Source organism: Galeopterus variegatus, unplaced genomic scaffold (assembly GCF_000696425.1).
Source record: "Galeopterus variegatus unplaced genomic scaffold, G_variegatus-3.0.2 Scaffold784, whole genome shotgun sequence".
Taxonomy (NCBI): domain Eukaryota; kingdom Metazoa; phylum Chordata; class Mammalia; order Dermoptera; family Cynocephalidae; genus Galeopterus; species Galeopterus variegatus.
In genome coordinates, this window is record NW_007726895.1 from 383,281 (window position 1) to 397,137 (window position 13,857).

At 41.2% G+C, this 13,857-nt stretch overlaps 1 protein-coding gene across 1 annotated transcript in view; it reads left to right on the forward strand.

Moving 5' to 3' along the window:
* The window catches only part of ADIPOR2 (adiponectin receptor 2), a 93,379-nt gene extending 80,245 nt beyond the window's left edge, over window positions 1-13,134 (forward strand). The window contains exons 4-8 of the mRNA XM_008572434.1: window positions 2,183-2,354; window positions 6,942-7,128; window positions 7,379-7,566; window positions 10,800-10,993; window positions 12,815-13,134. Of these exons, the coding sequence (XP_008570656.1) occupies window positions 2,183-2,354; window positions 6,942-7,128; window positions 7,379-7,566; window positions 10,800-10,993; window positions 12,815-12,943 (870 nt within the window). The 3' untranslated portion in view covers window positions 12,944-13,134. The remainder of the gene's footprint in view (window positions 1-2,182; window positions 2,355-6,941; window positions 7,129-7,378; window positions 7,567-10,799; window positions 10,994-12,814) is intronic.
* The last annotated feature ends 723 nt before the right edge of the window (window positions 13,135-13,857 follow it).

Consider the following 13,857-nt stretch of genomic DNA (forward strand, 5'->3'; position numbering starts at 1 on the left):
TCTTTTTTTTTTTTTTTTTTTTTTTTTTTTTTTTTGTCTTTTTCCGTGTCCGGCAACGGATCGCAACCCTCAGTGTTGCCCCCGTACCAGACCGGGGACCGGCAACGGGATTGCAACCCTCGGTGTTGCTCCCGCGCCTCGCTCAGCCAGTGAGCTGGAACCGGTCTGTATGTGGGATCCGAACCCTCGGGTGGGAGCGCCGCCGCGCTTCCCAAGCGGCGCACTATCCAGTGCGCCACCGGGCTGGCCCTTTTTCTTTTTTCTTATTTTTCTTGTTTTCTTTATTTGCGGGGGCACATCTGTTCTTAAGTAGTCTTCATTTCCTTTTGAGGTAGAGGAGGTGTTAACACAAAGGGTCATTTCTTTTACAATTGTCAATAAGGAAGTAAGAGAGCAGAGGACAGGAAACATTATGGAGCGAAAGGAATGGGCACTGTAGCTGGTGAATAAGCAGCAATCTTTCTGCATATTGGAGAACGAGCCAAATTTCTGTGTCTTGGCCGTGTTTGTCACAAGGCCCCTGGGGAGTAGGGGTGCAGGTCATTCTCTGAAGGTGAACCCTGCTGATTTGTAGTCTGATTCTTGCTTTTTAGGGTAATAGACTGGAAGGACTGTTGAGCCCACATTAACTGAAATGTATTGCCTGGCATTTTTCCTTACATCTTTCCGGCTAGCAGGAACAAGTTAGTTTAGTACTAAATGTTCCTTGTGGTGTGAGGTCTCTGGGTTGAGACACATTAAAAGAAGCAGAGTGCAGAGGTTGACAAACTTTCTATGGAGGGGATCTCAAATTCCTGATCCCTTTTCCTCTAGAGTCTGATAGTGGAGAGACAATGAAGCAAAGGGGGCTAAGGGACTTGAAGGGCAGTAATGCTGAGCTGATTTCGCCATACATATCTCCAGCATTAGAAGGAGAGTGGATTGGTCACTCTCAGGCGGGTGACAGCCCCTAGGGATGGTAGGGTGGATGCTAGGAATTACCAACTCATTTATGAAGTGTGTTGTGTCATTTTGTTTGATCTTCATAATTTCCTTATGAAGTAGTTAAACGCTGATTTTATAAATGAGGAAACTGAGGCTTGGAGATTTTATAATTAATTAAAGCTTATGTAACTAGTTAATATCAGAGACCCAAGATTTTCTGATTCCTGTGCTCTTTCTTTTTTACTTAATCATATTTGCTGTGGTGGGAAAAGAAGAGAGTGTAAGGGGAAGGGAGAGATTTTAGCAAAAGGCACAAAAGTGTGATTCTATATCATTCTTCTATCAACAGGAATATTAAATATATAAATGCTCATATTTAATAGCTACTGCAGGGATTTTTCAGAGGTGTAGAGTCAGTTGTGGAAGATGAAGAAGGGTCCATATGGGTGGGTCTTTGAACCCCTCACCCCACATTTGGCCAGACTGAAATGAAACTTGAAACATTTCCTCGAGAGCCTGTTTTATAAATTTATTTACTTTTCCCTTTTTTCTAAGAAAGGTTCCCTCCTCCTCCCTTTTAAAAACATCTTTTTCATCAGTCTGTTTTTTTTTTTCTCTAAAAAGATGACCAGTAAGGGGATCTTAACCCTTGGCTTGGTGTTGTCAGCACCACGCTCAGCCAGTGAGGGAACCAGCCATCCCTATATAGGATCTGAACCCATGGCCTTGGTGTTATTAGCACCGTACTATTCTGAGTGAGCCATGGGCTGGCCCCTCAGTCTGTTTTTTTAAGAAAGCAGTATATGGGACGTTTTACGAGGGTACCTCAAAAAAGTTCTTGGAAAAATACAATTAAAAGGTAATATGGGGCCGGCCCGGTGGCGCACTGGAGAGTGCAGCGCTCCCGCTGAGGGTTCGGATCCCATGTGGAGACCGGTTCCCGCTCACTGGCTGAGCGCGGTGCGGGCGCAACACCGAGGGTTGCGATCCCGTTGCCGGTCCCCGGTACGGGCGCGACACCGAGGGTTGCGATCCCTTTACCGGTCAGTAAAAAAGACAAAAAGGAAAAAAAAAAGATAATATGAATCTTTCATGAACTTTTTGAAGACTCCTTGTACATTTTGAATATATTTGCCTTTTAGAAAATAAATTATTTTTCCCATTATAAAACAATGTGGTAAGAGATAGTCGTTTGAGACCAGTGCTACTAAATTGCCAACTAAAATCACAAAGATGTTTAGTAATACTCTTCTTCCAGGTGTGGGAAGGTCGATGGCGAGTAATCCCTCATGATGTACTACCAGATTGGCTTAAGGATAACGACTTCCTTTTACATGGACACCGGCCTCCTATGCCTTCTTTCCGGGCCTGTTTTAAGAGCATTTTCAGAATACACACAGAGACAGGCAACATCTGGACACATCTCTTAGGTATGTAATATCAATGACATAATGAATTGGTAATTCACTTTATTCCATTTTATTTTCATGTACAGTTACACATCACTAAACGACAGGGATACTAAGAAATGCATCAGGTGATTTTGTGTGAACATCATAGAGTGTACTTATGCACACCTAGATGATGTAGCCTACTATTTACCTAGGCTATATAGTATAGCCTGTTCTCCTAGGTTACAAACCTGTATGGCATGTTGTTATACTGAATACTGTAGGCAGTTATAATACAATGATCAGTATTTGTTTATCTACACATAGAAAAGGTACAGTAAAAATATGATACCACTGTCTAACATGTGGTCTGTTGTTGACTGGAACTTAGTTATGCAGCTCATGACTAAATTTGAGAGTAAGGACAGAACTTTAAAAATATATTGGGATTTACCATTTTATTTTATGAATTTCTGATGATGAATTTTCTCACTGGTTTACTCTTTGGTTATCCTAGTTTGCACTATGATTTTATTACAACTAAGTCATATTTTTCCTACTAGATTTTAAGACAATGTCCTCAAACCAGGCCAAGGAAAAGTTGCTATACAAAATATTTTAATGAGCACCGAGAGGAAGATATTATTCAATAGAAATAAGCTGCTTTTTTCAAAGTCATTACTTAGAAAATTCACAATTCAATTTCAGTTTAGTTCAAAGTAGAATGTGAACTGTAATTTTTTTCCCCCTATTATTATTGTATATTAAAGAAAGAATATGATGGGAGAAAGAATAGTCTTTTCAAGAAACAGAGCTGGGACAACTGAGTAGCCATATGTAAAAGAATGAAGTCAGACCCCACCCTCATACCATATATACAAAAATTAACTCAAAATAGAGATAAAGGATAGAGTAGGAGATAAAAGTATAGAAGTCTTAAGAGAGACACATATCTTTGTGACCTTGGATTAAGCAACAATTTCTTAGAATTGACACCTAGACCATAAGCAATCAAATAAAAAATAAATTGGACTTTATAAAAATTAAAAACTTTTGTATGTCAAAGGACATTATGAAGAAAGTGAAAAGACAACCCACAGAATGGGAGAGAATATTTGCAAGTCATATATCTGGCAAGGGTTTCATAAAGAACCCTTACAACTCAGTAAAAAGATAACCCCACTTTGAAAAATGAGCAAAGCTCCGAATAGACATTTCTCCAGAGAAGATATATAGGTGGTCAATAAGTACATGAAAAGATGTTTATCACATTAGTCATTTAGGGAAATGCAAATCAGATGCTTTGAGAAATGCAATGAGATACCACTTCACCCCCACCAGGATAGCTATAATCAAAAGAGTGGAAAAATGATAAAACTTGGCAGGAATGTGTAGAAATTGGAACCTCGCATATTACCAATGTAAAATGGGGTTAGCTCCTATGGAAAACAGTTTGGGGGTTTCTCAAAAAGTTAAACAGAGTTAACAGCAATTCCAGTCCTAGGTATATACCCAAGATAATTGAAAACGTTTACTTAAAAATGTGTACAGGAGTGTTTATAGCAATATTATTCATAATAGGTAAAAAAGTGGAAACAATCCAAGTATCTACCAACTGGTAAATAAACAAAATATGGTATATTTATACAATAGAGTGTTACTTATCTATAAAAAGGGACAAAGTACAGATGTATATGCTACAACATGAGTGAGCCTTGAAAACATTTGTTTAGTTGAAAGAAATTCCACATATTGTATAGTTCTGTTTACACAAAATGTCTAGAACAGGCAAATCCATAGAAATAGAAAGTACATTAGTGCTGGTGGGAGTGGAGAATGGGGGATGATAACAGAAACAGAACCTCTTTGGGGTGATGAAAATGTTTTGGAATTAGATAGTTCTGATGGTTGTATAACCTTGTGAGTATACTAAATAGTTTCTGACCTTATTGTATTTGTCTTGCATTTTTTTATCACACATTTGATTTCTACAGTGCCTCCAAATTCCTGCCTGCTAGTATAGTGAGAGTAGAATAGAGGCAAATCAAGTTGGTTGCTGACTTCTAACTCAAGGCAGTTTTTTTTTTTTTTTTTTTTACCAAACTGATATAAAACAGAATCACTTAGCGAATTTCTGTGTCTTGTGTTAGGTAGCCATTTCCTAAGCATTAAGCGCATGGTATCTTACTGTGGAAAAGAACAGTTTAAGAACTGGTTATGAAATGGCCTGAATAGGCATTTTACTGTTTTTTTTTGTTGTTGTTGTTTTTAATTTATTTTATTTATTGAATCAAAATCGATTATACATATTTTGGGGGGTTGAACACTGAGGTATGTTGATCAAATCAATATTACTAGCATATACACTGTTACAAATCGTAATCATTTTTTATGCCCCCTGTCCAATCCCTTTCCCTCCCCCCTCTAATTACCCTAGATTTCTTCTCTCCTTCTGAAAGAATAATAGTTACTCTGTTAATTTGCTGCCTAGATGATCTGTCCAATGCTGAGAGATGTGATCGGGTCCCCCAATATTATCACAGAGCAGATGCTTCTTCTGTCACTCTGAAATGGGCTTTGTGGAAAGAGACATCCTCTTCTTTTCTTTGTCTCTGCTGGTGATTCTCCTCGTGTGAATGCACTCCCGGTGGTTGTGGTGTCTAGTTGCTTTCGTGGCAGCCATGGCTATCACAGAGACTGTGGTGGGCCACCCACATGGAGGTGCTGTTTTTGGCATGCTCCTTGGCACTGGCAGTATGCCTGGTTGTGGGGTGTGTCTGGTCCCCTTCTCCGTGCCTCTGGTCCCTGGGCAGGCCCCAAGGCTCTGGTGCCATGTCCCTGGTTGTGGGAGGTGTGTCCAGTTTCCTTCTCCATGCCTCAGGTTACGGGCGAGACCCAAGGAGCTGGCTTGGTGTGCCTGGTTGGGGGTGGGGGGTCCAGTCCCCTTCTCCATGCCCCTGGTCCCTGGGCGGGCCCCGAGGCGCTGGCGTGGTGTGCCTGGCTGAGGGAGGGCAGTCTGGTCCTCTTCTCCATGCCCCGGGTCCCTGGGTGGGCCCCAAGGCGCTGGTGCTGTGTGCCTGGTTGTGAGAAAGAGGTCCGGTCCACTTCTCCATGCCCCAGGTCCCCGGGTGGGCCCCAAGGCACTGGCATGGTGTGCCTGATTGTGGGAGGGGGGTCCGGTCCCCTTCTCCATGCTTCGGTCCCAGGTGGGCCCCGAGGTGCTGGCACAGTTTGCCTGGAAGTAGGAGTGGGATCCATTCCCCGGATCCAAGCCTCCAGTTCCCAAGCAGGCCCCAAGGTGCTGGTCCTTTGCTTCTAACATGAGGGAACTTACTGTGGGATCTAGTACTTGAGTGTGTGGTTGTTTAAATTGCTGCTTTGCTGCTGTTTCCCTAGGGAAGGCTTTTGTGCAGCTCAGGGTTTAATGGTTGATCTTACAGGTACTTCTGGCTTTCCAGAGACTTGGTGGATCTGTGTTCTGTAGAATCTCTGATCTGGGCCTGAGTTTTTTCATCAAACTGCTCCCCATGTAATTCTGCATTCCTGACCATTCTCCTCTGAATGGTCCTGTGCTGATTGGGGGGCAGGTCGTCTGTCCTTGCTGTGTCCCAGTGTTCTCCTGGTGTTCCCATCTCGCCCACCATCCATGCTCCAAACACTTCCTATGGGACGGGCCCTGCACCGGTCCCTTGCAGTGACTCACTGGTCTCTGAATGGCTCCCTTTTTTCAGTTGTTCTGGCTCTTTGCTCCTGCGTGGGTCCATGGGAACCCTGTTAGTAGTCTTGGTGTTCTGGGGGCCACCAGGGCCCTCTTCTCTCCTGCTGCCTCCAAGTAACTCCATCCGAAGAGCACAGCTGTGGCTTCTGTCAGCTCCTGCTCCATGCACTCATCAGCTCGAGCCTTAAAGCAGCCGCGGCCTGAAACGCTCAGAGCAGCTTTTTCTCTCTCATCATAGTTTCTCCTGCCTTCATGAACTCTGTAGGTCTCTCCTCCTCTTCCCCTGAGCTCCAGTGGCCCCAGCTTGGCTGATGTTACATTTTTATAGTTGTAAATTGGTTGATTTGTGGGACAGGGTGACGCTGGAAACCGTCTATTCTGCCATCTTGACCAGAATCCGGCATTTTACCGTTCTTAACTCTACTGAGCCAGCTCATGAGGACCAGAGAAGCAGCATAATGCTCCTTGACAGCAATTGGTGGAAGAAAGCTGTATTCCTTGGCAGGGTGTGGGAGTATTGGAATTCTTTGTAAAAACAAAAGCAAAAACAGAATGGACCTTTGAAAGCTGGGCTACAATGTATGTGCCCAAAACTGTATAAATGAAATTTCATTCTAGATATAAGTATAGTAGATTCATTTAGTCTTTTAAGTTGTAGCAGCACTGTGATTTCTTTTTGGATTATGCTCCTAGATGTACTCACTTTATGAAACTGAAGCATATATGATACCAGCCATGTTTGTAGTAAGCCAAAACTTTGGAGAAGCTTGTTATTTGGAAAATCTTTCTCATGGAACTTTTGATTCAGATATTATTGCAACCTGTGAAGGATTGAAAACAGAATCAGTATATAACACTGTCTCTTCAAGAGGATGATATTTTGTCTACCTCCCATACTCTTTTCCTAGGTTGTGTATTTTTCCTGTGCCTGGGGATCTTTTATATGTTTCGCCCAAACATCTCCTTTGTGGCCCCTCTGCAAGAGAAGGTGGTCTTTGGATTATTTTTCTTGGGAGCCATTCTCTGCCTTTCTTTTTCATGGCTCTTCCACACAGTCTACTGCCACTCAGAAGGGGTCTCCCGGCTCTTCTCTAAGTAAGTATCTGCAAAGTCCATATTTTGTTCAATGATTTAGAGTTAGTAGGTTAGGGGAAAACATCCAGCAGAGTTGGCAGAGGTTTTGATACCATCTCATGGAAACTTTTTTTAAAAATTAAAGCAAGCAACTCAGTTTGCCTCTTAGCTGTTGTTGATAGCTCACATCATGGGGTATTAATTGGAACCTGTAAATGGGCAGTAATTTTTAGCATTAATTGGATTTTTTTTTTTTTTTTTTTTTTCCTAGACTGGATTACTCTGGTATTGCTCTTCTGATTATGGGAAGTTTTGTTCCTTGGCTTTATTATTCTTTCTACTGTAATCCACAACCTTGCTTCATCTACTTGATTGTCATCTGTGTGCTGGGCATTGCGGCCATTATAGTCTCCCAGTGGGACATGTTTGCCACCCCTCAGTATCGGGGAGTAAGAGCAGGTAAGAGCATGTGGAGGTTTTACATTGGACATTAATTTATTCACCCGTCATTTATTAAAGGCCTACCATTTGCCAAGCATTATTCTATATATTTATAATGCAACCATAAATAAATCATAGTTCCTGTTGTCAAGGGGCTTTTCTAACAGTGTCCCTGCTGTTTTGGTGTTCATTACCTGTCGTAAAGCATTAGGGTTCAGGGGCATTGGTGAGCTGGATGAGGTGATATATTTTGGGCAGTATTGTTGATTTGAGTTTATGGCCATACACTGTTCATAAGATGATGGCTCTGTAACCTCTGTAAAATAAACAATGATTTTCTCTTATTCTTTCAGGTTGGAATGTACTTTTTGCACCGATTGATTCTTTATTGTTGTCATTATTTTTTGTTTTGTTTTATATTTTCATGTTAAAATGTGTAATATGCTTAGATACCCCATACTGATTGTGTTCTATTAAAGTAGGCATCATACATGTCTTCGATGTAGGGATAAAGGGGCTATTTATATTTAGGGTAATGCCTAGTTAGCCTGGTTAGCTGGAGATCGTGGAAAGCCAAAAGCCCCTCAGTGCCTTGGTCGAGCCTTCTTGTTAGGGATATGGAGTCACCAGAGATGTTTTTGTCTCCCACTGGACTGTGCACATCTTGTAGCCGGGGCTGTGTCTTCAATTTTTTATCCCCAGTGTCAAACCCATTGCCTCCTGAGAATGAACAAGCAGTGTTAAAAGGAGTATTTTTCCTTTCAACTTTTTAAAAAGTCATTTTGTATTAAAATCAAGTCCTGGTTCATGAGCGTTTACCTAGAAGTTTAGAGGTAGAATTAACTTTATGTTAATGACCACTGTTTCAGCATTCTGTCCTCTTCCTTTTTTTTAAGTGTTCATATGAGCAAATGAACAGTGGTCAGGGTTGGCTCTTAGTAGTACTGTGTTAAGCCTGCTTTAGCACAGGAGATAAGAATGTCTTTGCTGAGTAGAGCTGAGCATTCTGCTATTTATATACATTGGAAGAACCAAGTTCCTGAGACTTAAGAGAAGGATAGGCAAGACCATTAACAGCCTTTGCTCACCCTAACCCTAACCTTGTAGAGGAAAAGAACAAGTGAAAGGACAGGGCCAAGATCATTTTTCTTTAGTAGAGGTAGGAAGTGGTTTTTATTTAGGCCTGTTTGGTTCCTGTCTTTTGTGAGATCACCATTGCCATTTTCTTCTTCTCTTTTAGATGCCCATTTTATTTACACATATGCATCCTGTGTATGTGCCTCCCTGTTATGCAGCTTTTTGGGTAATGTCCAAAGCAAGTCATAGGTTTCTTGTCTGTTGAGAAAGCTTTCCAAATGACAACTTATTTTGCAAGGGTCATTCTTAATTCTGCGTGTCAAAATGTAGGAGCAGTTACTGGCTGAGGCAAGGAGTTCCTGTGTTGCTTTGGTTGACATGCAGATTTCAAAGTGGTTTTAGATCAGTGGACTTTTTTTTTTTTTTGGCAGCTGGCTGGTATGGGGATCTGAAAGCTTCAAACTTTGATCATGACATTTTCTATTAAAACCCTAAACATGTGTGTATACATAAATTTATGTATGTACAAGGTATATTAGTCTGTTTCTGTTGCTTATAACAAAATACATGGAACTGGATAATTTATAAGGAAATAATATTGCTTACAGTTTCAGAAGCTGGGAAGTCCAAAGTCCAGAGAACACATCTGGTGAGGGTCTTCTTTGGTGGTGGCTTTACAGCAATGCAGGGGTCTCACATGACAGAAGATGGTGGAGCAGAGAGGAGGGCTCTTGTGTGCTGTCCTTTTAAAACTGTCACAACCATGCGCATGACCACCATTATTAATCCATTCACTACGGCATGGTCCTACAATCTGATCACCTCTTCAAGGCCCCACCTTTCAATTACCGTGATGGGAGTCAAGTTTTGGGGTGACACTCAATGCAAGGCAGGAGGGTACTTCAAAAAGTTTGTGGAAAAATTGAATTAAAAGATAATACAAATCCTTCCACGAACTTTTTGAAGACTTCTTGTTTAAATTACACAACTTTTACAAAATAGTACTTAGCCCTCCACTTGCAACACAGTCTATTGCTTTTTTTTTTCTAAGTTTTAATTCTTTTTTTTTTTTTTTTTTTTTTTTTTTTTTTTTGTCTTTTTTGTGACCGGTAAGGGGATCACAACCCTTGGCTTGGTGTCACCCACACCGCGCTCAGCCAGTGAGTGCACCGGCCATCCCTATATAGGATCTGAACCCATGGCGGGAGCGCCGCTGCTCTCCCAAGCGCTGCACTCTCCCGAGTGCGCCATGGGGCCGGCCCTTTAATTCATTTTTTAAAAAAATGCTTGTTGAGACTCACTTAATTGGTCTTAGAACCTAGGTCATATCCAGAAGTTTGAAAAACACTGCTTTATATGACTTCGAAGGCAGTAGGGTGATTCTGGCTGAGTGATTCTGACAGACTTCTGTACTTGCTTGCTGTTTGGGGGCCTACAAACTTTCAGAAGTGCATGCCTTTCTCTCTTTTCCTCTGTCATCTTATTCAGTATAGTGTCCCCACCCACACACACCCCTCCCCAAGTTAGGTCATTTGTTCTAAGCATTTTTAAAAACGTATTTTAAGTGCCCAATTATAGGTCATAGCTTTTAGATTACTACTGAAAGTATTTTAGCTTTATGGCATCACCCACCTCCCCACATTATCTGATCATTCATTGCCTCCCCCACCCTAGGAATGCTTACTTCAAAGAGAAGATAAAAGGTGTAAAATTGCTCTGTACTGTAATATGTGTCTGTAAAAGGGCAGCATTAAGGGAGGTTTAAACAAACTCCTGAAGCTATCCTTTCCTAAAACACTTAGCAACATAATTCTAAACCCTTAAAGACTGCTGACTTATTAAGCTAAGCCTTTCTTAGCAGGAGGCTCCTTGCATTTGTAAGTAGATCTTTAGAACATGGCTGTGTTGTCTTGTGCGATGGTGTCCCAGAGATTGGAGAACTTTCTTTTTCCTTTAAAACAAGAAGCAGCATCATGTTGTACATGATAAATGTCAAATTAAAAAAAAAAATTTTTTTTGAAAGAAAAAAAAGCTAATGTTGTATTCTACCTTGAAATATTCAGTTTATAGAGTTAATGGTACTGTGGCTGTAATATTGCCTTTTTTTTTTTTTTTTCTCCCCTTCTCCCCTTCTCTTCTGCATTTTCACTTTATTTTCTTCTTGTGATTCCTAGGAGTGTTTTTGGGCCTAGGCCTGAGTGGAATCATTCCTACCTTGCACTATGTCATCTCGGAGGGATTCTTAAAGGCTGCTACCATAGGGCAGATAGGCTGGTTGATGCTGATGGCCAGCCTCTATATCACGGGAGCTGCCCTGTATGCTGCCCGGATCCCTGAACGCTTCTTTCCTGGCAAATGTGATATCTGGGTAAGTATGATCAAGGGTGATTAAGCGTGTGTACATATCTGTGGATTATTGGCAGGCTGGGAAGTGATGCATCGAAAAAGTTTTAGACTCAAAGTTGTGAGACTTCTCTTGTAGTCCTAACTCAGTCCCTAATTAGTTGTGTTTCTCTGGACAATAAGTACAGTAATAAGTAACATTTATTGAGCACTTATTTCATGCCCAGCATAGTACAACTGCTTTACATGGATCACCTCATTTAATACATTAGTCCTATATGGTCTAATGACTCATTAATGTTTTCATTTTACAGATCAGGAAACTAAGGCTTAGAGAGGTTAGGCAACTTGCCCAAGGCACATGGCTATTACGTGGTAGAATTGGAATTGGAATCGACAGTCGAGTTTTCATATCAGAGTTTGTGCTCCTGTTTACTGTACTCTGATAGAAAGTCATTTAGCCAGTCTTAGTCTCTGTTTCCTCATTTATGAAATGAGAGTGGTGAACCAGATTTTTACTGTCCTTTTGAGACCAGATTTCTAAAGTTCCTTTTTGATACTAAAATTCAGTGATTTGTAATGAGGGATTGAGTGTGTATATATGTCCCTTTGTTTGGAAGAGGGAGAGATAACTGGATTGTGGTCAATAGTAACAGGAGAAAAGAGAAGGGGGAAAGGAAAATATAAAGACCAATATAAAGGGCCTGGAACATTTTCAACAGTACAGAATTGGAGTGTTGTTTATTTTGAAATCTGACCTTTGGAATTCTGTTCCTCAATCTGTTGCTGATTATTATAGACTAAACTGGTTGTCTAATCTCTTTAGTTTAGCTATCTGTAAAATGAAGATAATCCTGAACTCAAGCAGTCCTTTGAGTTTCAAATTAGTTAATTTATCTTTCTGAGATTGCCTCATCATAATTTTGACATCAATGTGGAGGGATTTTTATCCTTTTCTCCCCCTTTTTTGGGAAAATGAATCCCCTATGGTTTCCTAGGAAATATCTCTTGGGATGTGACTTTTGGTTTCTTCTTGTTTACACTTCTATCATCAGTGTCTTTCCCTTGATAAATGCTGCTTTGCCACTGTACTTTTCATTTTGAGACTATAATGAGAGAATAGTATAATTTTTGAAGTGACGTTTGGTGAACTGAACAATTGACTACTCTTTTTGTGATGTGAAATGGCATTTCACAGAACAGGTAAAATCAGAAGTAGTATCACATGCTTCAGTAGACCAGCTTATGACTTGAGAAGGAAGTAAAAGGCTCCGTTTGCCAGATCTTTTGATATTGTATATTGTTCATGTAATTCTAGAGTCTTAGAGCTGAGGGAAACTCTAGGGACCATGTGTTGTGACCTTCCACTTGTTCCTGGAAACCCCTTTGGTTTTCTACCATAGAGCAACATTTAAATGACCATAGCTATAATACTCTTGTTTATGACAAAAATGTCCTTCAGCATTGAGTAGGAAAAGGCCCCTGTGTTTAACCATGGCCCACTGCCAGGAGTCAAGGGGTCCTTGGTACCTTTGTGGTCTGTTGGCAAGAGAGCTGTAAGTCGTTTGCCTGAGTTCACCAAATACTCCAGTGTTAAGTGTTCATATTTTCACATCTAGAGCTTAGCGGCAGCACCTTGATTTCTTCAGGGACAGCTGGCTTTCAACGCAGTAGAATGTGATACGCCTAATGGATGTTCCAGGATCTGTGGACACCTTGAATTTGATCTCAGTCACATCCATTCCCTGCCCTCTGCTCAGCATAAACTAGATTAAATGATCCTAAGTATCTTTAGCTGACTTAATAATGTATGGGTTTCTCCTTCCCTTATCTTTCCCCCCTCTAGTTTCACTCTCATCAGCTGTTTCACATCTTTGTGGTTGCTGGAGCTTTTGTTCACTTCCATGGTGTCTCAAACCTCCAAGAGTTCCGTTTCATGATTGGTGGGGGCTGCAGTGAAGAGGATGCACTGTGATACCTACAGTAGCCAGGGACTGTGACCCTGAACCTTGGCCTGCAGCACTGTGGGCCCTCTACTGGCCACTGATGCCAGTACCAGAGGAATCCCCAAACCTTGACAGCCTCATGGGCTTTGTGACGGCCCAGGGGCTCCATGTGGTACATGACTGAGAAGAGAAAAACAAAAATAAATCATACCTCAAAGGATGAAGTGCATCAGTTTGGAGAAAAGGAGAAATGGCCCAAACACCCTGACTTATTCGTGGGTTCTACTGCAAGACCCTTGGCAAACTGGCTTCTGATCCGTATTATATTTATTTGTAGAAGATGGGGAAACAGTTTAGCTGGTGATTCTTTCTTCTCCCTTTCTCTCTCCTTAAAACAATAGTACAAACCAATTTAGGTGAACATTTATATCCAATTAAGTGTGGGAGTGTGATTTTAGAACCTCTTTTGGAAGAACAAAGAAATTAATGTAAATAAGATTTCTAACTTACTGTTTAAATAAGAATTTATATAAATGTTTAAAATGGGTAGGGGAGGGAGGGAGAATTTTTGTATAGAATGAAACATGCTAGTACCACACACTGTTTCAATTTTGCACAAAGTAACTCTAGGAGGATCAGGTGATAGCCCCAGAATGTACAATGTCTTGGTGCACTAAGGTGCCTTCTAAAGGCTGACATACCTTGGACCCTAGTGGGGCAGAGAATATAGCCCCGGCCCAGGTATCACACAACCACTGTCAAGCCTGAGAGCCTTTGGGAGGGCTGAGATATTGGGAAGTGGTATGTGTTTTCTCAGTGGAAGCAGCACATGAATGGCTGACAGGATGTGTTAGATAAGGTGTCATTTGAGAGATGGACGTGTAGGCTGATAGTGACCCTTTCTCTAAGGAGTAGAGCTACCTACTCCTACCATTTATGCTGG